The following is a 27,457-nucleotide window of genomic DNA, read 5'->3' as shown; positions in this document are numbered from 1 at the left end:
CTGTCTAAATTTTTTTGTTGATTCTTCAGAACTGGGGAAAGTTTTGGTGTCCAGGTCTTTTGTGCCAGGTTTTAAATCTTATCTTAGTAGCCATATTTGTATGAATAATGTCGTTTTCACTCAATGAAATCTTAAACTTCATGCTACACAACTTTTCTTCACAAACTCCCTATGCAACATTTTCTGAATGAAGCTACCATCACCATTACTAATGGAGACTTCAGTCTCAAGTGGACTGCAACTTCTAAACTTCAGTTAGATTACATTTGTGATCAGTAGCACCAGAATCTAAAAACCACACATACTCATCTACATGCTTGCCTGCTACTGACAAGAGAATATTCTTATCAGGGCATCCCCTCTCGATTTACACTGATTCTGACCTTCATCCTTTGACATAGGGTTTCTGCAGTCTTTTGCTTAATGACCAGACTTTATTAAATTTGGGGCAAACACTTATGTATTCGTTTGCCCTATGGCCAGGTTTATTACATTTAAAACATTTAGCTGGTTTCCTCGAATTTTTATCTTCAGGATGAGGGTTATTGTTGTTTACCTGCCAGAAACACTTCCCTCTTTATATATTTCTGGGGATTTAGAAATTTTTCTTCCTTGAACAATATTGAGCTCAAATTCTATAGTGTTTGTTGATCAGTATGTGTTGATTCCCTCACTGCCAGAAAATGGTTGGCGCTCATTGGTAAGTCATTAACAATGTTTTCTCCTTGATTCCTCAAGCGGTGCGCCAAGTTTTCTAACTGTGAAATATATGTAGCCATGTCACTTGCAATATGGTTCTGTACCTGTCTGTAAAAACGGAACACTCATAGGATTGCTCCGCAGTCTGTCTGTTTGTCTGTCTGTTTAATAATCCTTTTTCTCAGGATGGGTAGACTGTCATTTTCAAATTATGTCCCATATTATGGTCTGTGGTTCCTTGGAGGTGTAAAAAGTTATAAGCTTGTAAGTCACTACAGATAAAGACACATCCATTAATGCTTGAAAACTCACTCACCATACATAACCTATATGGTGCTTCCCGTTGACCTAGAATCATGCAAGAAGCAATGTTTCACAGCACAAGTAAAGGACAGAAACACGAAAATTAGTTATTTGTAGACCTGTAACATGAAAAAATATTTTTTTCTTTGCTTTTTATCTGTGCGTGTTCGTCTGTCTGTTAAGACACTTTTCTCTGGAACAGTATCACAAATCAATTTCACATTTATCTCACATACTAAGGTCTATGGTCCCCTGACAGCATAAAAATTGAGAGCTTCTAAGCCAATGCAATCGGAAGATATGGCCATTTAAATCACATATTTTGATACTCAAAAACTCACTCATCAAAACTTACACAGTACTTCCTGTTTACCTACAATTACGATATTTGGCAAGGAGCAAGGCACAAGTAAAGCACAAGTAAAGGAAAAAAAATCTAAAATTGTTAATTTTTAGTTATATCACCTGAAAAAATAATTTTTGTCTTTTTTTATTTGTCTTTTAAGACCCCTTTTTCTTAGGAACAGGGTGACGTGTCAAGTTGAAATTTATGTCATGTATTAATCACTACAGTCCCTGAGTGGTGTAAAAAATTTAAGCTTCAAAGTCAAGGCAATCAAAATATTTGGTCATTTATTTCATATATCGTGATACTCACAAATCTGCTATTGTAATTATATCACATGGAAAATGTCTTTTGCCATTTGAACATACGTAGCACCATCTGTCAAAAACATAATAGGTGAACGTAACTGCATGCAAATATAAAATGTAAGTTGTAGTCATGTTTTTTAAGTAAATAAAAAATGTTTTATTAACTCTTCTCTCTCTACAGACATAAACTAGAGTCCCCTGCCAGCTTCTTTTTGTATGTCCGGGCTAGTCTGAGGAAATACTGTAGAGACCTTGATAACTCTTGGAATTCCCTGGACAAATATCTTGCCATTGCCAGTATCAATATTGGTACCAGGGGATCATTGAGATTCTCTATTTCCAGAACAAAACACACACACACACACACACACACACACACACACACACACACACACACACTAGCACTTGACAATTTTTCATTTTACCATTGCTGCTTAGGATAGGGTAATGTATGCTTGTTTTTCTGTTCATAAAGTAGTTTGGTCAACATGATAGCTTAAGATTCACAATTTCTAGTGTGTAGCAGTGGCTTCTCCTCAATAGACCTGCTGATAATCATATGCCTGTACTACTGCAGTGTTCATATTGTCGTTATGCATGGGTATAGTTCTTTGGCCTGTGACAGTATCCCAAGCTCCGTGATACTTAAGGTTATATGTTTTCGACACCTTTGAAATTTGCAATTCTTGATATTGTACGTGGTATTCCATTTTATTTACATCACGTAAAACTTGTCACCCAGTGATTACTAGACATGAAGTGTTATTGCTAAGTGGGTTCAAAACATGTCATGTAATACATGTAGACACATACACCTAACAAGAAGAAAAGGCTTTTTTTTTATCAGTTAGTTCAATGTGTAAGACTCGGATGGCATCATGGTATATGCAGTTGCAAAATGAATCAAATACACATGTGGAAGTGTAACACAGTTTACAGATATAGGAGAAACAAACAAAACAAAACATGTTCAGTTGTTTATTACAATAGCAATAAAAGGGGACAAGTTGTAAGAAGTGCTACGAAAATTAAAACGTGTTCTCCAAATGTGACATGTGAGCAGTTTTATGTTTTGATTGATCTTTAAAAGAAACCGCTTTCATTTAAAATATTTGATTATGAGTAAAATCTTGTATCTGTTTGGTATGATGTCTATACTGATAAATGTAAAATTTGCTGATATTTTAAGACGAAACCTGTCATTGTTTCTGACCCTGGTCTCACAGAGGGCAGTTGTTGAGACTATTAAAATTAGTTGTGAAGCAGTTGCTATAGCTTTTAGGAGCGTGAAAACAAAATTTATACCATTCTTGTAGAGTGTCAAGTATGTAGGATTGTCATCCTTAGGGCATCCAAAATGTTTTACAGCATGATGAAAAAGTGATCATAGGTAATAAAAGATATGTGCTTTAATTCTGTTCTTAATTCAGAATTCAAAGGTGAACAGGCTCATTTCAGGTTGGCTTTTACACATTTCTTTTGTGGTGTTGCGAACTTAAGGTTTGTTTCCTTGTGTAGCTCCTCATATTGTATATACAAACACTTTTGATACATTTTAATTTTGGTTAGACTTGTGAGCAAGTGACTAAAAACAGTAGACTATCTTAGAGCACAAGCCCAATTCAAAGTTATCTTCCCTCCAGGCATCCTGATTTAGTTTTACAGTAATTTCTCAAGTTACCTAATGCAAATTCTAGATTAATTACCTTGGTAAGCCCACAGTGGATTTGTTCCTCTACCCTTCTCCATCTGTGCAAGTGCTCAGTGTCTAATTAACCTTTATTTTGCAGTAACAGATCATTCTTTCTGCAGACATGATTTTGTTAAAAAGTTTGTGTTACATTTCACAAGCACCTTATGCATTTCTTGTAGGAATTGTGGATTTGTTTATCAGTTACTGCTGATTTTTCTGAAGAAAGAAGAGCTGTAGTGAGAATCTATGTCATTCTAAATTCCAGTCCTTGACTTGTGACATTTGATGTGTAAGTTATCCATGTGTTCTAGTATGATGCATGGTATGTCACATTGTCCTTGTACTAAGTGTTGTTGTGGACATTTAAAACTTCACGTTAGTGTACATAAAATTAGGTTGATGTGTCTCCCAACGATTAGATCAAATAACATATTCAAGTCAGTTCATTCTGATTAAGATTTGTGTGGTCTCGGCACATCGTTTCAAGCAAATTCTAGGATGGCTTCGTCGAGAAAATGTAAGCTGGTAAATCTACTGTCCTTGCCCTACCTGTGCAACTGTCTGTCTGTGATGTCACAATATTAATGTGATGTTAAACTGCAGCCTTCCGTTCTCTACATTTTAGAACAAGGATGTGTATCATTTTGTGACCCCACCAAGTTACAGCTGGTTGACAGGGAACGAAAGTGGCACAAGCCAACAAACTTAAGTGATATGTTTGAAGTTTCTCTCTGTAGGGAGCTGAAATTTCAAAATATCAATTATGTATTGATACATTTGTTGGTTTATACATAATTATGTCATTTTATTTATAATTGTTATTTGTAACAGAGATCCTGTTAGTCAGAGGTCAGCCATCTGTTATATGTACTTTTGAAAGATAACATACTTCCATAGTTTAAGGATAGTAGAAAGATAGCTCACTCACGTGTGGCAGTCAATTTCAGAAAAAAAATATTTCTGTCAAACATAATAAATTCTGTTTCAGTACTTCACTATGTTTGAGTAATGAGTGGTCTGAGTAAAATAAATTCTTGTTACATTTATACTTTTCCCATAGTACATTATTATTTGCTCAGTAGACTTTGTGCTGCATTTTTTATGGTAAGTCATTATTTATGTTGTAGCAACTGCAACAAGCAGCAGTCCAAGTACAAGTGCAGGGCCAAGCAGTGCAAACAACATGCCTCCTGCCACAGAGAGTGTTGTGGAGACTTCACGATGGCCGTACCACGCTGATGAGCTGCTTACTTTCATTGACAATGAGGAACTACCTGTGCATCTGGTGGATTTGCTTGAAACCACTCACTCTGATCTCTTTTATAATGGATGTATTATTGCTGAAATTCGAGATTACCGGCATGCAGTGCCTGGGCCAAATTTTGTGTGCAACACTCATCATGTGCTGCTTCGCCCTTCGAATCAGGTAAGAGCATAACGAGCAGCTTGAGAAACATCACATGTATCCAGCATACAGCTATAGTTCCCTTAATTGTTTTCTTCCAGACTTGGTTAACCCTATGGCTTGTGGGATGAAGTGAAAGGCTGTATATATTTTCCAGAGTATTTGGGTTTCCACTTCATAACTAATCTCATCATGATGAAATACCTTTTTTGCTATTAATGGTCCTAAAGTTTAAGAAAATGTGTGCGTATTGTGTGTATTTGTATGGGAACAAGCATTCCTCGAGTGATCCTGCATGTTGTGCTATTTTATTCATCAATCTTTATTTAAAGTTTGATTATGATTGCTACTGTTAGTTTATTTTTGTATTTATTCTGTAAATGGCAGAAACCACCTATTAAACTCCTTAAAAGATTGACAGTCCACAGTTGATACAGTTACAGGAAGAAACATGTAAACACATGAATTTGCAACCTCAATTAAAACCATTCTGCTGCTCATTAGGGAAAATAATGTACAGTGGTCTTGATTTCAGAAGTTTTACAGTTGTCATTGGCAGACCAATTGTTTCTGGGTGCCCATCTGGGCACCCATAACATATATTCTGCTTGGTCTTTCCATATCTAGATCTGTGGTAGTAACAATAATGCAACAATAAACATTTATCATTTTTCTCATTGTGGAGTGTAGAATATTTACATACATTACAAGATACATTCCATCATTCCTTAAATGTTCAAAACTGTGAGAAAAATCTGTTAAATTGTTCATGAACTTTGGATCAACATTTGCTTCCATTTATTATGATTAAGATCATCCATAGGTGCCTTAAATCACTTGAGCCCAGTGCCAGGATAGCTCTTTCAACGAAGTCATGACTGGGTCTTTTCCGGTCTTGTCCAACTGAACTAGTTTTTCACATACGTTGACATTGACCTCACATGTATGCCAAGCCTTCCGTGCTGCCTTCTTTCTCCCCATCTGCCTCTATGTCTGTCTTTCAATATACAGCCCCTTTGCCAGTTACTAGAACTTATGTTCATAAATCTTGTAGATATGCTAGCTTTGGCTGTATGTCAGTCTCCCACTAATCAGAACATGGTTTGATTTCCCAATCTTTAGCCTTCTTTATCTTCTTCTTCTTCTTCTTTTTTGATGACTGTGTCTCAGATGACTATATGCAGTAATGTTAAATTGTGAATAGAAAATAGTGTGTGGTTGTCCATTTCGCCCACCTCCCTGCAAACACTGCACACTCATACACAGTTATTTTATCTCTAGTTAAATCATTATGAATGGTGCATTCTCCCCAGAAATTTCAAATCCTCCTCTTTTGGAATCTTTATAGCCGAGAATTTTATCAGTTAAACAGATATATCATAATGGAATGTGAAATTTTTACTGTGAAGACACAGTAATCCAGATTCTTGAAATTGTAGTAATTGCACTACTTTTTCACCACAATTTTTTTACATGAATTGCTAAACCAGTTTCAATCCATAATCATTATGTTCACATCAGTTTAGAAGAGATACATGTAGTATTGTAAGTCAAAGCAGTGCAGTATGATTAGAAATTAGAGCAAGAACAACTACATACAACATGAAAAGTATATTACAGTTAAACCCCCTTTATACACTCTTTAGTGGATTGACTCTAAACAGTGTAAAATAAAGGAAAGTGTGAAGAACAGTTAAACCCTCTTTTTACACTGTTCAGTGGACTGACCCAAAAAAGTGTAAAATGCAGGAAAGTGTAAAGTAGAGGAAATCATAGGAAACATATCAAGTGAAAATGAATAAATTACTCTGTCAGTCTCTTTATATTGTTCAAAATATGAAATTAAAACAATTTAAATTTAGCCTATTTAAAAAAATGAATTAATTAATTGGTTTTGTTCTTTTTAACAGCAATTAGCTAGCTTCTCTTGCCTCTCTACCATATACAAAGCATCAAATCCATTATCTCCACCTGATGCATTACTGCTTGGCACAAATCGTTCTTGGTCATCATCATCATCACCTCTCTCTTCCCTTCTTCAAAGTGTTGGCAATTATGCTATCTATTGTTGAAACCTCTGAACTGATGACAGAATCAACACCGGCATACTCTTGAAATATAACCTGAGACAAATAGTCTTTCAGTGTTTCCTCTGAACTTAAATCCTGCTATCACGAAAAAGTTACAAGTAGTTAAAGGAGTTTCAGCCATCTATGCTGTGGTTATATAATGCATGGCATCCAAAAGTGATATGGTTGTAGATTTTGGGTCCATGCCATTATTGTGCATAAGGACAGTCTTCTGGACATACATTTTTCTAACTAATACTTTTGGTTTTTAAGTTTACGCATCACAAAAAGAGGTAATTTTTCAGACCCATTAGCATCGAGCGTAGGTAAAATGGCTATCCTCTGCTTACTCAGTTTTCCATCGTGGTATTTCTTACTTTTAAATCATGGTCTAACTTGGTTATATTGTATAAAAAAGATCAGTTTCATGAACATTAAAAATATTTTTTATATCAAAATGTTGAAAATAATTTTTGTGCCATAACCTTTAAAGATATTTTGCTGTTCTTTTTTCCATTGGCCCACAGTTCCACTACCAACACTTAACTTTCATCACACAGATGGCTGCAAATAATGTTATGACGAGTTTTAAATCAATCAGTCCAACCATTTGATGCTGTGAGGTTGGTGATCCCCATCTTTGCAGCGAAATTAAGTGCCTTTTGTCTCAGTATGTTGCACTCAAGTAGAGTCTCTAGTGCTCTTGTGCTAACAAATCATTCTGCAATGAGTTTATCCAAATGAGCACATGCTGATGATTGAATGTATTTACACATTTTGCCATGGAACCGCACTGTCTTGCATTGGCGTCATTGTTGGGCTGATTTCTCTCTGTCATGTTCATAGTGGAAGCAGAAAGTCCTAGGTCCTTCTCTAATTGAACTTGCAATCGAAATGCAAGTCTACGTGTTGTAGAATATTCATTTTTTCCTTCCACAGAACTACAATTCCTATCTTTTCTAATCTTCACTCATAGGCAATGATCAAGTTACTACACAACCTGACTTTTACATTTGTGCTGGTGTGCTTTTTTTGGAATCATAGAATTACGGCTCCATTGTTGCGTTCAAAGAAGTAGTCAGCATATGGAAAAGGTAGAATATTAAATTTTACAGGGTGTATACACCCCGGGACAGCTGGGAAAAACACAGGAACTTTTCCATCCAGGAATTTTTTTAGAATTCTGGGAATTTTTCATTGTTTTTGTTTGCAGTTAAGTTTTTGTAATTTTGTCTCTAAGAACTGATTACTATTGTAAAGAATTTTGATTTAGCACGCTACCGCAGAATGATGCTAGAGCAATAAAATATAAACAAGAGAGAAACAACAAAATAAAACTTAAATTGCAAAAAAGTGCACCATTTGCAACAACAAAACACAATGCACACACTGGTGTTTGCCGACAGCAAAATGTGTCAAACACTGTGCAATACTTTCTAACAACAAAATGCTTTCAATGTGTCTTTCTCGTGGGCCTTATTTTGATGACCACGACACCACTACTTTTTGCATTTTTAACACACCTCAGGAAAATATTGTGAATGGCGATTTGAGAAGTATTACTTTTAAAATAAATTCCTTCTACACAAGATGAACTATGTTATGTATGAGAATGTGCAATGATGTTCTTAAATCACAAAGCATTGAACTGTCATTCAAAACTTAACACTGAGGAGCAACCACGTAGAAAAATTTCACTCACAGAAGACCAGCTATGTATGCCATTATTTAAAATTTTACTGGCACGTTTGCGTCTGATGTACGTGGCCTATTCAAATTCAGGAACTTCATCCATAAAATTTTTCCATGCTTACCTTCTATTGCATAGCCTCTTTTGAAACTCTCTCCTCCGCAAATAATACTCTACTCCCAATGCTATTTCCACTTCCAGAAGCAGTCTCGGTACACCTTTTGTTGGATCACGCAGAGCGCTGTCCGCAAATTTTCTTTTATCTTGCGTGTCGTCGTAAATCTTCGTCCTTTTGATGGATTTTCAACTTTGGAAATTAAAAAAAAGTTTACAGGTGTCAGGTCTGGAGAGTACGGAGGATGAGACAACACAGTGGTTTTATTTTTTGTGCAATAGTCACAGACCAACAGGGATGAATGAGCAGGTGCGTTATTGTGATGTGGGAGCCATGAATTGTCTCAGCACATTTCAGGCCGTTTCCTTCTCACACTTTCACACAGGCATCGCAACACGTCCCAATAGTACCATCGATTAACAGTTTGTCCCTGTGCCACAAATTCATTATGAACTAATCCTTCAAAGTCAAAGAAAATTATTAGAATGCCTTTGACATTTGACCTGACCTGATAAGGGTTTTTTGAACTTGGAGAACCTTTCCAAATCCATTGTGGAGACTGAACCTTGGTTTCAACATTATAACTATAGACCCACATCTCATCACCAGTTATAATTCTCTAAGGAGCATCTCTTTCTCATTTGCGCAGCCAAAAGCCATTCACAGTTTGTGAGACGAATGTCTGTCTGGTCTTGTCTTGAGTGTGGGACGAACTTGGCAGCAATACAATGCATTCCAAGATGCTGCGTCAGGATTTTATGACGTAATCCACTGAAATGTTACATTCTTCTGCAATTCTCTGATAGTCAGTTTTCAATTGCACGCACAATTTCATTAACATCTTTGACCTGAGCATCATTGGTAGACGCTGAAGGGCATCCTGAATGAGAGTCATCTATAACTTCTGTCTGGACATTTTTAAACCGTGTTAACCATTCATAACACCAATTAATGCTTAACCACTCATCACTGTAGGGTTCCTGCATCTTTTGTCTGTGTCTGTAAAGGTTTCCTTGAGTTTCACGAAAAATTAATGCAGATGCATTGCACTTCTGACTCTGACATTTCGAACTTCATGAACTGTGCAATACAACTTTCTACTCACTACCTCACTGAACAATAGCTAGCAGACATACAACAGTGAAACTTCCAGCTGTTACACATTAAACAAAGGAGTTTACAGGTATGCTAGTTGCATTTCGCTCCAAATAACCATTGGTGCAAAATTACAAATGTTCTGGAGTTTTTTGGACTGGCTTTATATCTTAAAGGGTAACACACACTAAGAAAGACCAAGTTTCAAGGTTAGTTTTTCATATTTATTGTAGTTCTTTCATAGATTAAAAATTATGCAACAACAGTGGGAAGAATTGTAATTATTCTGAGAGAGAGAGAGAGAGAGAGAGAGAGAGAGAGAGAGAGAGGGAGGAAAGTAAGTTCTTGAGCAGTTTCACTCGTAATTGACATTTCTATGGAAAAGTCAAAGTGCTGGGCAGACCATAGTTGTATCCAGACAGGTGACTCATGACATGTTTGGTGCACGGCAGTGAAAATTATAATTGTGCTTGTCAGAAATATTCAGCCACTAAGATTTAAGCTGTGACGTGAAAGCTTAGCTTTTCTTGTAGTTATACTGTATGCTGTATGTTTATTAAGTTAAACCATTAACTTTTACTATATGTGTATTCACACTACTTAATGATGTTGCTATTGGTTGACTACATCACATGTCCTATACTCTGAGTTTCTGCTGTTAGTGGCTGGCAGGATTACGTGTTATGAACTATAATTGGCTGACAGAAGCGCATCAGAATCTCGATTTTAGTGCGATTTTTGGTGGGATTTGTGTTTATACTTCCGTAATATGAGAATATGTATTGTAAATGTTATGGCAAATCAAAGACGTTTCAAAAATGCCTTGTGTGTTGCTGGTTTTGTTTCCTGAAGTGTCTGAAAGTTATGTGGTGTTGTATAAAACCTTCGCCATTCAAGGAATTGATTAATTTTACAGCTCTGAGGGAAAATATGTTGTCAATTAAAATGGAAAATGTGTACTTTCATATGGAGTATAGGGTATTTTCACCCAAGAAAAAGTGTGTTTTTAACCATGAATTTTTTTTTGTTGTCCACATATACACTGTTTTACTAACTACTGTTAGTGATGTTTAATTGTATGGTGCATTTTGTTTCAGAGTCTTTAATTAAATATACAGTAATCATTTTTATATTTTTTAATGACAAGAAGACTGCTTCCCTAGTTCTTTTTGTGACAGTGCTGGCGTGATTCAGAACATCTGCTGTTGACTGTCTTCTGTTGACATTTGCAGCAACTTAAACAACCTGATGGTAATGACTCTAGTAGCAACCTTTGTTCTGCTCATTGTGTTCTGTTACAGCATCTTTAATTTAAATTCAGTAATTTATACAAATAAACACCACTTTTGAAGACAGCCATCTGTATAATGGGCTTTCATGAATTATTGTTACTTACAAATGAAATATGTTAATGAATATCTTTTTAATGCGGTTTCGTGAAAGACTTTTGCTTCTGTGTTTTATTTTCACCATTGGAGATGATCAGAAAGAAGAAGGGAACATGCATTTGTGTGTGTTAGCATTTGACCACTGCTTTCAGGATAATCACAAAAGCAGTGGCTGAGTGCTGACACACACAATTGCGTGTGGGTTTCTCTTAACATTCCGATCATGTCATGTGGTGTAAATAAAACATGGAAGCAAAAGTCTTTTGTGAAACCACATTATAATGAGAGACTTGCTATTGATTATAATTATAAAATTATGGTCAGTAAAACTTGTAACACAGTATTGGTTAAAACAGTGAAGTTGGCAGTCTTCATAATCAGAGAACAGTAGGCACTAAAATGTACAGCTTTTTGCTGACAAGGAGGTTACAAAGCTCAGGGATTTCTTGGGGGTGAGAAAGAGGGCAGAAATTGTCATCATGTTACAGAGTATCTGAAGCAGGAATATTTACGTCTGATATCCGGTTGCACAAATTTAAGACTGCATGTATAGTACAGATAAGCATGTTTCTCATAGAAGTAACAACGATTTGTGAAAGTCCATTAGAGAAACAGTAGTCTTTAAAAGCGGTGTTTATTTCTATGAATGATTGTGAAATTAAATTAAAACTGTTGTAATACAATGCAATGAGTGGAAGGAAGGCTGCTACTAGAATCACTATTGTTTGATTATTGTTATCTTTAAGGAAGTGACTCAGAATACTTTCCCACCTTTCCAAACACTGCAAACCTATAATACAGATGGTCGTGACCCAACACGATGACAGTGAAATCTTGCTTACCGCGCTAAGGCTATGTTACATGATCACCCCAACTTTGTGGCAGGAAAGCATTGCATTGAGAGAATAGGTCTGCTGTTGGGACCAGCAAAAACGAATGTAAAAAGTATGAAAAGGTAAAATGCAGTCAAGTGAAAATGTGATTTTACTGTATCGAAAAGCGTTCCTGCCTCAACAGAGTTGTGTAGCAAAACATAAAATCTCTGCAAAGATTTGCTGTGTCAAAAAATGTAGTATTTAATAAAACTGAGGAACAGACATGTGCTTGTCTGATGCTGGGGATCGAGACAGAGAGGAGGATGGGGGGGGGGGGGGGGGGGTTGATGGAGCAACGTATGCATACTATGCACCAGCCATGTCACAAGTAGTTGCAGGAGCTTAACCACAATGTGGCACTTGCTGCATATACCATTTGCTAACACTTGTGTGACTCTGTTAAATGTAATTTGCTCAACTTGTCATATGTATCTGATTTGTGAATGCTATTTTTGTTCAGTGCAACAATATTTACTTATAAATAGCAATGCTCTTATGCCCAGTTTAAAAGTATTTCATATGGTTGAAAAGAAAGGAAGAAAGAAAGAAATACCATTCTGTTTATTTCCTAAGACCTGTAAGATAAACTGAGTATTCTAACACAGCTGTGAATATTATAGATTCTTTAGAGTGTCGTATTAAGGATAGTAGTTGTGGAAATTCGTAAACATGCAGTTTTGTGCAATTTATGCTTAGGCACCTACTTTTCATATGTCCAAATATTGTGTGAACATTGGCTGTTTGCAGAGCCTCGTAACAGACCTGAACAGTTTACTGGCGGATGGTGAATGGTCGAGGGAGGAAAAAGTAGCTCTCGAAAGCCAGCTGGTTCTGGCAACTCAAGGGCCTGTTTGCACTGATCCATCGCCAGCCAACTTCCTCGTTGAGAACTGGATGCAATACCACCGCCAGCCACTCAACACAGAGTCTGTGAAGCGTTGTGCCCGTCGCTACTCTCAGGTAAGAGCTTTGAGCACCTGGATTTGATAGTGATCAGTGTAGAAATATATCACACTAAGTAACTGAAATACCATTAGTAGATTTCCACCCACACACAGTAGTGTTAACACAGGGCCAGTCAGGGGGAAAATATAATGGCATGGAACATTTGAAGTAGAAAACAAAACAGACATGTCTTTACATCTGAGCTGTTTTTGTACACAACTGTTTCCCACTGTGGGAGTTAGAAATACTAAAAGTGAAAGCAAAATAACAGGTCAATACTTGTTTTATTAAAGACTCACTTTAGCAGTGCATAGTAATGCTACTATCAACTCAATTTTCCTTGGCAGCTTGTGTATAAGGGACGTTCAAAAAGAAACGAGCAGGAGGCATAATTACAGAAAGTACCTGTATGTTAGAAGTATTGACTCTGGCTGTTCAGACACAAGTCCCACTGTGACACAAGGCGGCGAATGGCTTCTCAAAATTCCAGGGGCTGCGATGTTAACCAGTTTCGCTTAGACAGCTGGATGTCGTCGTCCGAGGTGAATTGTTTGCCCATCAGAGTCTTTTTAAGGGGACCAAAAATGGCGTAATCACAGGAAGAGAGGTCCAGACTGTATGGAGGGTGGCCGAGAAGCTCCCATTTGAATTTCTGCAGTAGTGCCGTGACTGTATTGGCTGTATGAGGCTTTGCATTGTCATGAAGCAGAATGACCCCACGTGTAAGATTGCCTGTTCGTTTTGATTTGATCGCTTGACAAAGGGTGGTCAACGTTTGTGAGTAATGCTGGGCATTCACTGTTGTCTTGTGCTGCAGGAAGTGAATCAGAAGGGGGCCATTTTGGTCAAAGACAAATGCCAGCATAGGGGCAAACGATTCACCTTGGACGATGATGTCCATCTGTATGTGCGGAACTGGTTAACATTGCAGCCCCGGAAGTTTTACGAGACAGCCATTCATCATCTTGTGTCACAGTGGGACAAGTGTCTCAACATCCAGGGTCAATACTTCTAACATACAGGTACTGGTTTCTTTAATTATGCTTCCAGCTTGTTTTTGATTGCTAATTGGAGCTGGTGTATTCATCTTGTTTATTATATACACAAGGATTAAAAATATGAACAAGAAATTCTCACGATGTTTGTACTTTTCACCATTATATTTCAGTCTTAAGCCAAACCCAGAAACAATAATCTAGTGCAGAAAATTAGGGTGGTGTTAGTGCTCATGCAAGAACTCTGAAGTAAGTACTTCAGTTAGGTGCTAGATAGGTTTAAATAAAGAGCTGTACCGCTGTTCTTCTGAAATATATAGGGTGGGGAAAGTAAAAGGGGTCCCGGAGAACAGAGTTCCGCGGTACAAAGAAACACAACAGAGAGAAGGAAATACAGTACTAACCTGACTATGATAGGTGTTGAAAATGACCACTATTCATCTCTTGGCATTTTGGGTCCTGGCCAGCAAGTTGCTCATGGCAGATCGAAGCTGGACGCTGGAATTGCTGCAATCTCATCCAAAATGTTATGTTGCAGTTCTTGAAGACAATGGGGAGTGTTGCGATACACCTTAGGCTCAAAGGCTAGCCATACAAAATAATCACACACTCTGCTGACAACTCTGTCAGGCTTGAAGATTGTGTAAATATGATTCGGCCAGCTGTATGCCTCATGTGGCAGGTGTACACATTGTATTGTTATATGCATACATTCATGTTTAATCATATCCAGTCATCCAGGCTGTTTTTACTTTCCCCGCCATGTATGTGGTCTCCGTTGTGTTACATGTAGATTCAGACCCTTGTTGCTAAAGATACTTCAGTAATATGGAGTTTGCAGATATTGTAGATACCAGACTCCTATAAGACTATTGTCTACAATAATTATACAAAAAAAAATTATAATTGATACCATACTGTACATTAATTAAAAATGATGGTGAAATTTACTGTGCACAACATTTTCACTTGCCACTTTGAGAGAATTTTGTGTGTGTGTGTGTGTGTGTCTGTGTGTGTGTGTGTGTGTGTGTGTGTGTGTGTGTGGTTTCCAGTTGTGCAGATACTCTTCTCCAGTTACATGTTGTGCTGTATATTTTCTACTTCATTACACCTTATTGGGCCTGTCACTGTGATACAACATTGGTGGCTGTGAGTGAGTGTGGTTATTTTCCTTTGGCCAAGTCCTTGCAAACACCATTCTGTTGATGAATGTTTCTTTGTGAAAAGGTCAGAACTACTGGAATAGCTCTTGCATTTTCATCACAGTGACTGTTGGCGAAAAACTGCATTGACCTGCAATGAACTTGTAAATAGTTTGGTGAATTATAAACTTATCCAGTAAATTGCACCACTGTTTTTAAATTGGACAAGCTAGGACAGTGAGACACTCTTCGCATATGCAGTTTGTGCGTTTCTGTGCCAGTAGTTTGTACACTCAAGGGACTAACATAACAAAACCTGGTAGTTTACAGGTAGTTGTATCTTGGAAAATATTGACAATACAGTGTATGTTTATGTTTGTCTAACTTTTTCTTTCAGGATGTTCCATACCGTTACCTCTTAACATATTTCAGTTTCCTTCTGAAATAGTGTGTATAGGTAATTGCCAAGCTGACTGCCATTGTCAAGTGCCCCTTTAACCCTAGGATGCATATACAGGGCCTCCGAGGCCCTTGTATGTCTTCATTTTTTAAAAAAAAATTGTAATTTTTTGTTTGATTTCAAACTGCTTTCCATTACTCTTTCACTAACACTGTGACATTCCTCCTATCAAGTCTGAACGAGATACCTTTTGTAAGTTTTTTGTATAATTCAATACGTTTACCCATACACCATGAATGCATAAGCAGGACTTTAGAAGCCCTCACACATTTATAAATGTTCTTTAGCCTATATTGTTTTCAACATTTGTTTGGGAGCAGTTATTAATTCAACAATAACTGTAGTGGTATTTCCAGCAACAGGAGTGCCAACAGCAACGGTAGCTGTAGTAGTAGTAGTAGTAGTAGTAATAGTATAACTAAAAGATAATACATATTGGCGATGTCGGTGTATTGTTGATCTTTTTGCTATCAAATGTTTTATTATTGCATGCTATTGTTATCCTGTGCTGCTCTTATCAGCCTCATTGTTACTGTAGTTTGTTTGTTGCTGCAAGGCCCATATTGTTACGAGTATGACTCGTTTAGTGCTGCACAAGCTGCTGTTCGAGAGACACGTCTTTTGCTATAGCTTCGACACGCAAAGTAAGAGGGTCAGTCCGTGCAAATGCAGCTAATTTTGAAAGTGTTGTGGCTCAGTGGTTTGAAGAAGATGATTCGTGCCAGGAAGGAAATATTTTTGAAGATGCAAGTAGTGAAGAATCAGCCAATGAACCTGCAAATGTGAATATTGAGGCAGACGACAGTCCTTCCCATTATATTACTTCATCAGACTCTGAAAATGAAGAACCACCACAAAAAGGTATAGAAGACCACACATACCTTAGTCGGAGTGGAACGATTTGGAAATTAGATACTCCTGCAACTTTTTGTACGCTCTCCGTAATATTGTAAAAAAGGCACATGGTCCAGCCTGTGGTTTGAAAACCTGTGAACCTAAGGATGCCTGGGACTATTTCATCTCCAAGGAAATACTAGAGGAAATCATCAACTGCACAAATACTGAAGACAGAAGAGTGGCTGCTTTACATGGTAAAACGTGTAAAAACGTTTCGCTTACTGAAATGGAGGGTTTTCTTGGTCTTTTACTGCTTTCTGGTGTTGAGAAGAGTTGGGATGTCCCTATTACAGAATTATTCTTGGATGAAAAGGCAAATCCTACATATAAGGCCACCATGTCAGTAAATAGGTTCAAGGATATAAGGAGAATGATTAGATTTGATGACAGGCGTACTCGTGAAGCTTGATCGGCAGATGACAAACTTGCAGCTGTTTGGTATGTATGGGAGCTATTTCGTGACAAGTGTAGAAATAGAATGGTTCCCAGTGATTCGCTCACAGTTGACGAACAGCTAGTCCCATTCCGTGGAAGATGCAGCTTCACCCAGTATATGCCCTCTAAACCAGCCAAGTATGGCATAAAAATATTTTGGTTATGTGATGCTACATCTGCATATGCTTTAGACGGAATTGTTTACACAGGATGGAAGCCCCATGAACCTATTCAGAAAAATAAGAGATGCTTCAGAAGCAAATTACAGTGGTGGGAACAATCAAACAAAATAAATCAGAAATTCCTAATGAGATGAAACCATCTACCTCAAGAGCGATTCATTCCTCTTGGTATTTAAAGGTGACATTACAATGGTGAGTTATGTTCCCAAAAAGAAAAAGTCTGTAGTTCTCATTAGCACAATGCATCACGACAAACATTGATAAAACTCGCACGCAAAAAAAAAAAAAAAAAAAAAACACCAGATGTAATATATAATAAAGTTCTATAACTCTACAAAGGGTGGAGTAGATCAAACGGACCAGAAAATTCGTTATTACACTTGCAAGACACAAACAAGAAAATGGCCATTTGCATTGTGGATGAATATGATGGATGTCACAGCAATGAACAGTGAAATTTTATTTTCCGCCCAACATCTAACATACCATAGTGGAAGAAGTGATAAAAGGTGTTTATTCCTAAGAGATTTAGCAGAGGAAATGGTAAGACCACTAATGGAACTTAGTATTCAGATCCCTAATCTTCCAAAGAAAATCGTTGATGCCATGCAAAGATGTGGAGTTCAAAAAGATGTCATATTACCGAACCAACTACCTGTTTCAGGAAAAAGAAGACGATGCAATTATTGTCCATATAATAAATACAGGAAAAGTGCTATGGCATGCATTAAGTGTAAATCCAACATTTGTAAGGAACATAGTGGCATTCTTTGTGCTTCTTGTCTGTCACATGTTGAAAACTAAGAAAAATGCAATTTTATGTGAACAATGAATAATAACGTTTTGTCAAAATATTGCCTATATACATAATATTGTGAATAATGATTATGTATTAACTGAAGAAATTGGTTGTAATAAATGTTATAAAATGTAAACTTCAACTTATAAGAGAATTAATAAAATTATTTGTATATGTTGGATGTAAATGGATGTAACTAATAAAAATTCACTGTTACGGTTTTTTTAAAAAATTAATAAAATGTTAATCAGGCCCACCAGATCCTGTTACTCTATCTTAGCAATCTTTCAATATGACAATAAATTTGACAGAAACTAATTAACCTCCAAAGAATTATATGAAAAGAAGTAAATTTTAAATTAGGGCAGGGCCTTGGAGGCCCTGCATATGCATTCATGTGTGTTTTTGCCACCATGCACCCTAGGGTTAAATGTGCATTGATTTAACTTTCATTTCTGTTGATTTAGTGTTAGAAATAACTTACCTTTACTGAATGATTACAACCTTATCTTAACAGCTATGTTATTAAGGAAACAGCTAGTGATTAAAGCAATGAAAATATCACTTTATTAAACATCATTTCTAATGTTAGGCATTCTATGTAGCTTTCGTTAAATTTGTCCTTTCACTTAATGTTCACAAATTGTTCTCTGCTTATGGGTCCATTAGACATCATGAGGTCCTTATATAGTGTTGATTGGATCGTGAAGGTTTCATGGTAGTTTCTTGTGCAATTGCTATGGAGTAGGATCTTCAAAGTATTTCCTTGAGGGCAATGACGGAAATTTTTCATTGATGACATTACCTTGTTTGTAGCACTGCGGTTTGGTAGATGTGCATAGTAGTATTATGATAGGGAAACATTTGAACATTAGCTTCAGTTTAGCTAAGATTGAAATCTCATGTTTCTCAATTGTTAAAAAGGTTGTTATTTAGAGCCTGAATTTTGTTGAGAATTAGTTAGTAACTCAGGCATAATTTTTCTTTACCTGAAATATGAGAGTGAGTGTATGTATGTATGTATGTATGTATGACCAGGATCTCCTCCAAAACCCCTGCATCACTTTAAAGCAAATTTGGTATAGAGACACAGTGGGCTTTATAAGGAGATACAGGCAAAAATGTGTTTTATCCAGCCTGTGGCTCCTAGGCTGCCCCCACACAACAGGCACGTGGTGGGAACAGTATCATCCTGCCTTACAGATCTGTAGTCAGAGGCAAGAAAAAAACTTTTCCAGCTCCTGATGTGTAGGCTGCCCTGCATGACAAGTGTGTTGTGTTGTAGTAGTATGGACCTGCCTTATCGACCTGCTTTTCAGGATGGTCTACATGTCAGGGGTGGGTGAGGGAGTTTTTAAGCCCCTGACATATAGGCTGCTTGGCACGAAAATTGTGTTTTGACAGTTGTAGTGGCCTGTTTTATAGACGTTGGAAAAGTAGTGAGAGGGATATAGGAGGGGAGAGACATGGAAAGGGAGCTGGAGGATATGGACAATAACGGAGGTGGTGCAGGAGGGGTGGACAGAGAGAGAGGAGAAGGAAGGTATGGGGGGTCAGAAGTGAATGGACAGGCAGAGGTGACAAGGAGAGGAGGGACAGAGATAGGGGCGAGAGGAGGAGGAGGAGGAGGAGGAGATGTGAATAGCATGTGTGGTGGGAAGAAGGAGGTGTCCTAGAAGGGGGCAGGAAGAGATTGATACAGACTAGGGGAGGATGAGATGGACAATAATAGAAGGGGGGGGGGGGGGGAGGAGATGGACAGAAGTAATGAGGGAGGAAAAGGCGGTGGACAGAGGTGGGTAGGGGGCTAGAGAAAATGGGCAGAGAGGCAGAGGAAGAGAGTAGGCAGAGAGAGTTGGTGAGGAGATACGTAGAAAGAGGGGGAGGAGGAGTAGATGGGAAGTGAAGTGAGGGATAAACATTTGGACAGAGAGAGAGTGGGGGAAGTGAGATACGTTCAATGAGACAGGATGTAGGTGATGAACAGAGATGGGGAGAGGAGGATGTGAAGAGACAGAGAGGATATGGAGTAGTAGATAGACTGGTAGAGGGGGGAGGATGAAGTGGGCAGAGAGATGGGGGTCGAAGAGATGTATCAAATTTTTATGTGAATGAAGCCAAGAAAGGAGCGTGTTTGAGTGATGACTGTAAAATTGTCTTCAGCTTCACCTGATAAGTTATGGAATATATCACATGAAATTTCTGTGAGCTGTAGTTAAAGTTTTGCTAAGTTTGACATACTCAGCAAATAATGACAGAGGGTATTTCCCATTGTTCAATGTATTAATTTCTTCTTAGTCTCTACTGCAGTGATAATGTAGGGGCTGTAGTATATTCCTTGCATAAACTAGTTCTTGAAACTACATTACTAGCAGTACTTGAGGTATAGTTGGCATCTTCAAACTGTCTGCAAGTCAGGCTTTTCAGCATTTGCATATGACAGTCACATGGGAGTCAAACAAACCTTTGACCATTCACGCTGTCTGTTACATATGTTCAGTGTACCCTGACAGTCTGTGTGTTATGAGTCTCACACACTTGGCCTGTATCCTAGGACAGGTTGCAAGAATGTTTCACAAGCAGTATTCTTTCTGGACTGGTTCCCACTTTTCCCCATCACCCTTCCAATGCACCAAAGTGTGCCTGCCTACAGCTGATCCTATGTGATCATTCCAATTAGTATCCCCACAGATAGTTACATCTATGTAATTGCATGAGTTGACCGATTCAGGTTGTGACTCATTGATATTGTAGTCATGGGGTACTATGTTTCTGTGTTTTGTGATGTCCACTGTATTACATTTATGAATGTTTAGAGCAAGTGCCAGTGTTTGAAATACTTCGAAATCTTACCAAAATCTGATGGATATTTGTGCACCTTTTTCAGATATGTCCTTCATTATTGAAAGTTCCATCATTTGCAAAAAATATGAGGTTGCTATTAATATTGTCCTTACATATCCACTTCCATGAGCCACCACTGATTTTACATCTAGAATTGTTCATGACCCTTCATCCCAGATAAAATGCAGCATCCTCCTATCAAGAAATCCATAATCCACTCAAATTTCATTAGATACTCTATACAGCTGTACTTTTGTTGATACATGTAGCCATAATCCTGAGTCACATGCTTTTCAGAAGTGAAAAAATATCATCTACATCATAAAATGTTGCAGCATCATAATGTAACATATCGGAACGGTAAATACTTCTCACATGTGTGTGTAATGGGTTGTACACTAAGTGCATTTGCATTCGAGACACTACCCTCTCAGTTAAGTTCAACATCAGGATATTGACCCCTGCGGACTTTATATTGAGTGTGAAATTACTTAGTGAAGTTGTAGGAGACTAAACTTTTTGGTAAAAGGTTGAACACGAAATTAGTTTACATGTTATTATAATATGTCATTTAAGACTTACCTACATTTAAATACTTAACTTATATTAAAGCGTGATGGGTTTCAAATCTCTTTCTACTTTCATGGCATAAGTTGCGAGGCATTCACCTAACTTTTTTCAGGTTAATGTCAGATTTGATTCGTTTCTCAATTAAGTCTTCACCTGAGATAATACTCCCTATCAATTGTGTGATTTTAAAATAATATAAATAGATATTAGATTATGAAGTTTAGCTAACGACTTCCTCTTGTTGTTGTAACATACTATGAAGTGAAGTGCCTTTCAAATTAAGTCTCTGTTACGCAGTTGCCAGAATTAAGTCACAGTTCATTTCCTCCTTTCTGTTAATTATTTTATCTTTAAAGAAAAGCTGCCAAGAAGTATATAAGGACCTAATTTTTGTTTGCTCGCCCTTAGGCTTCAATAAACCGGAAGAGGAAGCTGGAACAGCTCTCTAGTTCTCCTCAGCAGCCTGTTCTAGACTTTGTGAATAGGAGGAGGGCAAAGGCCCGTAACAGCATTGCTACTACAGGTGCTAAATTGCCAAAGAAGGTAAGTTGTGGTTCATTGTCTACACATAGTCAATATGTACAGTCTAATTAAATGTGAAAAATGATGATAAGCACAGATCATTACCAGCCGATTGTATTTCACATGAACTCCAAAAGATATTTCACAGTCCTAACATCACAGGACAGAAAGTTGTGTGAGGAGTCACAGTATCGCTCATGATTGTCTGTAGGCAAAAGACAATTACACACAGAAATTATCATGTGTGATGAATTTTGCAAAAGGTGAATTGGTATTTAAGATGCCATATGTTATCTACGAGTTCAGTAGCTACTTCATCATAAATTCATATGTAAGTAGCAAAAAAAGGAGATGAAGATTACTTATAGATACAGGATGGATCACCAACACAAATCTGATTAAAATGTTAAGCATATCCTAGCCGGTAGCACATTGGAACTGGTAGTCTTCAGTTAGAGTGTTGTAGTGGTGGAAAATGAGGGGGGATTTTGTGTAAGATAGTAATGATGGGACAGCTGACTGGTTTTTACAGCTGTTGGGTCAGTCAATTGTTTTTCATTCTCTTATTTTTTTTTCCAAGTTGAATGAGACAACTGAATAAATCTAGTCTCTGTGGCCAAGTCAGGTATATGTATGTTTTCACTCACTCTCCAGGTTTGTGGTTTCACTTAATATGAGACAACTGATGCATTTCTATGAATGTTTTCACTCAGTTCCCAAGTTTGAGTGATTTCACTTACATTCCATTACTTATTTTAGAGAGCAATATTGAATCTTGTGTCAAGGGGAGGCGAATAAGGAGGATATTTCTAAAAATGAAATATTTTCGAAATTTATGTAGTTAAATACAATTTTTTTTGGTACTTTTGTCATTAAATATGATATTTTTTGGTTCCTTTTGGAATGTTAATAATTGGTGCTACATTATAAATTTAAGTAAATGAACAATTACTTTCCTATTTAGATTTACTGAAGCAATCTCTCTCTCTCTCTCTCTCTCTCTCTCTCTCTCTCTCTCTCTCTCTCTCTCTCTCTCTCCACCCCCTCACATGTTTGCACTCGTCACCATAGTTCTATTTTGGAAAATTCTGAGGTAAAATGAACAGAAAGCATACAACATAAAAAAATTTAAACTGTTTGGTGACTTAATTATTTGCTTTTTAGCTTGGACTGTCACTTGTCAGGATTTTTTTTTCCCTGAAAAATATTTGTCATTATTCATAATGTTTTTAATTTTTTAATTCATTTCTTTAACAAAGTAGTTTCGTAATTGGGATCATCTTTGCAGGTACTGTATACCACATTGGTTTTATCTGGAGGGTAATTTTTTTTATCTAGGACAAAGTTCCCTATTAAAGTAATGCCTATTCATAAACATGAATGAAAAAGTGAACTTAAAGCTACTTATTGGCATTCAGTAGGAAGCACACATCAAAACGGCAGTAACAGTGACAAGTGATGTCAGAGCACAACCAACAATAATAATTTAACAGTGGCAAAGTGATCCAGTGTTTCTGCTGCGAAGTGAATTGCTGGGCTGCACTGACTCTTTTCATTCTGTGCACCCAAAGACTAATTTCACTCAAAAGAAACGAATGATCCAGCCAATATGTAAAGCTACAACTGAATCACTCAATTGTTTTCCAACAAACGACTGAATTATTTTCATTCAGATAGAGCATCCACTGTGGTACACCAACTATCAGCTTATAATGTGTTGGAAAGCACATACAGATCTTGGATAATGTGGATGTAATGAAAAGGTTGCAGGCAGTATGTGTAAGAGGAATTTTAGTGACAGTAGATACTTTTCACACCATATTACATTCCACTGTTTGTTAGCCCAGTATCTGTATGTTTGCTGCACTGACAAGAGTCCTGTGATCATTTTATGTATGCAATTAGTGTCATGACTTCTTTTTATAGTACATTGTCCACATCTTGACAAGAGTTAAATGAGTGGCTAGAATGACATTGGGGAATTTTGGCACTACCTTAGGTGATAATGAAGTACAGTAGACTTTCCATTAGTCCAGAATCCAGCAGTCTGAAATGCCCAATGGTCCAGCTCCATCCCAAGTTCAGAACCACTCAGAAGTGCCCACTCTGCATCTGCTACCATTACATGCAATTAGTATTGTTCGGAATCAATCAAAAGTGTTCAGACTTTACTCGGCTGATCCTGGCTATCACTGCGTATGGGTTCCGTTCATGTCGCAGCACACCTTAAATTACACATATCCCCTTAGATGGTGCTAAACGAATATCAGAGCTGGCAGCCAGACTTATCTACTACATGTCTCCTGGCTTAAACATGAAAGCAGAACTACTTCACAACGATTCTTCTCAGAAACAACAAACCAGACACTTGAGCCATAACATTCGAATTTTACAGCACAATGTTGAAGGGCTCAGTCGATCTAAATCACAACATCTCTCTCATGTGCTACTTGAAAACAATGTAGATGTGCAGTCATTCAAGAAACTCATATAGGTAACGAGCAAAGACTGTATTTGAAAGGACGTGTTGCTAGCTATGAAGTCCTGGGAGCTACATACCACCAGCCCTACCGCTGCGCTACCTATGCACGCAGTAACATTGAAAACACACATCTGATATCTGGTTCAAGTTAAAGATGTTACAGTAACAAATGTCTACAAGCCTCCAGCAGGTAACTAGCCTGCTCATGTCCTTTCCGTTTCCTTGCATCCAAGTGCATATATTTGCGACTTCTACGGCCGTCACAGCAATTGGAAATACAATGATACTGACGAAAATGACAAGGACCTTGCAAATTGGGTTGAGCATAACGACCTTAGCTTAGTGTTTAACTTAAGGACAAGGTAACATTTAAATCTGCAGCCTGGAACAAGGACTCAAACCCTGACCTATGTTTTGTAACACAGAACTCTCAGGCACAACCTCTACATAAAGTGAGGACAGTCTTTGGAGATTTCCCAAAAAGCCAACACCAGCCAGTGATTCTAAATGTAGGAATTCAAATTCTTATTATCAGATCAATGCCTAGACCAAGATGGAACTTCAGAAAAGCAGACTGGACTAAATTCTTCAAAGAACTTGATAAAATGATCAGATGGCTCCTCCCACTAAGTGAAAATTATGGAAGATTTGTCGGAGCAGTTTTAACAACAGCAAAAAATTGCATGCTGAGAGGATTCTGTTGGGAATATATCCCAGGCTGGAGTAATGACTCTGAAGAACTGTATCAGTCCTATTTAACCACCAATGACAACGGAACTACTACGGAACTCCTAAAACACCTTGTTAAAGCTTGTAAAGAGCACTGGGAGCAAAAAACAGAAAGTCTGGATTTTAAGAGGTCAAGCAGAGAGGCATGGAGCCTCTCGAGAAAACTGGAAGGAAGTCGACTGCCCACCCAAAAAGATCCTGAACTAACACCAGATCAGTTTGCGAATAGAATAAGTTCTCTCTCCAAAGCACCTCCACATATGCCACACACAAGAATGGTTTAGAAAAAGCTTAGAAACCTCAAGCAGAAGGCACCCAACAAGTCAAGAGTACACCAGAGACTTCATTGTAGATGAGATCACTGCAGCAATCCAAGAAATGAAAAAAGGCAAAGCTCCAGAATTTGATGGGATACACCCAGTGTTCCTCATCAATTGTTGAAACAGGACTCTTAGATGGCTTGCAAGTTTCTTCACCAATATTATGCTATCAGGGAACATTCCAAAAGCATTCAAAAGAACAAAAATTATAGCAATGCTGAAGTCAGGTAAACCAGCAAACAAACCTGCTAGCTATTGCCCAGGCAGCCTCCTGAGCTGCTCCTAGAAACTTTTGGAAAGAGTCATCCTCAACTGAATTGGTCCAAAGATCCTTGAAGTTATTCCCATTGAACAGGCAGGATTCAGATCTAACAGAAGCTGTGCAGACCAAGTGCTCAGCCTAACTACACACATAAAAGATGGATTCCAATCTTGCCTTAAAACAGCAGTGGCTTTTATTGATCTTACAGCTGCCTACAATACACTGTCGAGAGAAGGTCTCTGTACAAACTCGCCAAACTGCCAAACCACAACCAGGCTCATAAACAACATGCTATCTGAGAGATGCTACCAAATAGTCCTTGGCAACCAACTAAGCAGACAGAAGAAACTTGATTATGGTCTTCCTCAGGGTTCAGTTTTGGCACCAATCCTGTTCAACTTGTATGCTCCTGACCTCCTTGAAACAAGGAAGTTCATCTATGCAGACAATCTAGCCTTGGCCACCTAACAGAAAACTCTTGAAGCTGTTGAGGAGATCCTATCTGCAGATCTAAGCACAATAGATGAATACTTCAAAAAGTGGAGACTTGATACCAAATCCAATGAAGACTGAAGTCGGCTGCTTTTACCCTAACAGCAGAATGGCCAATGCAAAGTTGAATGTCACCTTAAATTGTCAGGTCCTTCACCACCAAGACTCTCCAAAATATCTAGGAGTCTCTTGATAGAACCCTCTCTTACAGGAAGCACACTGAAAACACCACAGCAAAGCTGAGAACACGCAATAACATCCTACAGAAATTGAGTGGTACCTCATGGGGCGCAAGAGCTATGGCACTGTGATGCGCTGCCATAGAGCTGGTCTGTTCTGCTGCCGGACACTGTATCCCAGTGTGGCTTAATAGCACACATGTGAGAAAAATTGATGTAGAGCTAAACACAGCAATGAGGAAAATAATACGCTGCATCAGATCTACTCCTCTGTACTGGTTACCACCTCAAAGCAATATTGCGCCACCAGACCTCTGAAGGCAGAGCGCCCTCCTCAAAGAATACAAAAAATTACTTAAACTCGCTGAGTGTCCAATGCACGCTGATGTTCCTGCACTCTGAATGAACTGATTAAAATTTAGGTAACCATCTCCTCTAGTGGCAGAATTACCACAGGCAGCTACTTTCAGTGTCAACAAAAAGTGGACAGAAATGTGGAACTCAATTACCCATGAGGAACATCAGACCCTCCAAAGACCTGACCCAAGACCAGCCAACATGGAATTAACACGACATGCCTGGAAATCAATTGATCGGATCCATACAGGCCACGGCATGTGTGCTGAAAATCTCTACCGATGGGGAGGGGCTTCATCTTCTCAATGGGACTGTGGAAATGAACACCAGGTGATCCACACAAGCCGTAGCAGAAGAGCCTACTATGGGAACTTGGAAGATTTCTTTGAAGTGACAGAGGCAGTGCTTGAATAGATTGACAAATTAGATATTAATTTATAGACTTATTTTGTAAATAATACATTATGAAATTAATATATTTTTGTGAAATTGTGTAAAATTATGTAACCCACAATTGTTAGTTGCTGTTCATATGTAAATCCATATGTTAAATGAATAAATAAATTCATTGTTTTGTTTGTGAGCAGTTTTAGCCAGTTTTTTTTTCTTGTGAACCAGGATCTTTATTACAGTAGGGAACATAAATAACAAAGTGACTCGTAGAAGTTTTATTGACACTGACACTTAAACAGTGACAATGTTCTCGAAGTGGAAACATTATTTGAGTTCTAGATCAGAGGGAAATGTAAGCACATAACACCGATCATCAACCAGAAACTGAAAATCATCAAATGCTTGGAGAAAGGTGAGAATTGAAATATTTTGATGAATGAATTTAATATTGGGTCATCAATCA

General features: G+C 37.8%; 1 protein-coding gene across 4 annotated transcripts in view; it reads left to right on the top strand.

Moving 5' to 3' along the window:
* Window positions 1-27,457, top strand: part of LOC126281188 (putative mediator of RNA polymerase II transcription subunit 26) — a 244,464-nt gene that overhangs the window by 20,205 nt on the left and 196,802 nt on the right. For all 4 annotated transcript variants that reach the window (XR_007551226.1, XM_049979891.1, XM_049979888.1 and 1 more), the window contains 3 exons: window positions 4,477-4,775; window positions 12,734-12,946; window positions 21,667-21,801. Coding sequence is in view for 3 of the 4 variants with exons in the window: in XM_049979891.1 (XP_049835848.1) it covers window positions 4,477-4,775; window positions 12,734-12,946; window positions 21,667-21,801 (647 nt within the window). In the remaining variant the exon portion in view is untranslated. The remainder of the gene's footprint in view (window positions 1-4,476; window positions 4,776-12,733; window positions 12,947-21,666; window positions 21,802-27,457) is intronic.

Source organism: Schistocerca gregaria, chromosome 7 (assembly GCF_023897955.1).
Source record: "Schistocerca gregaria isolate iqSchGreg1 chromosome 7, iqSchGreg1.2, whole genome shotgun sequence".
Lineage (NCBI taxonomy): Eukaryota > Metazoa > Arthropoda > Insecta > Orthoptera > Acrididae > Schistocerca > Schistocerca gregaria.
This window is presented reverse-complemented; position numbering and strand designations above follow the sequence as displayed.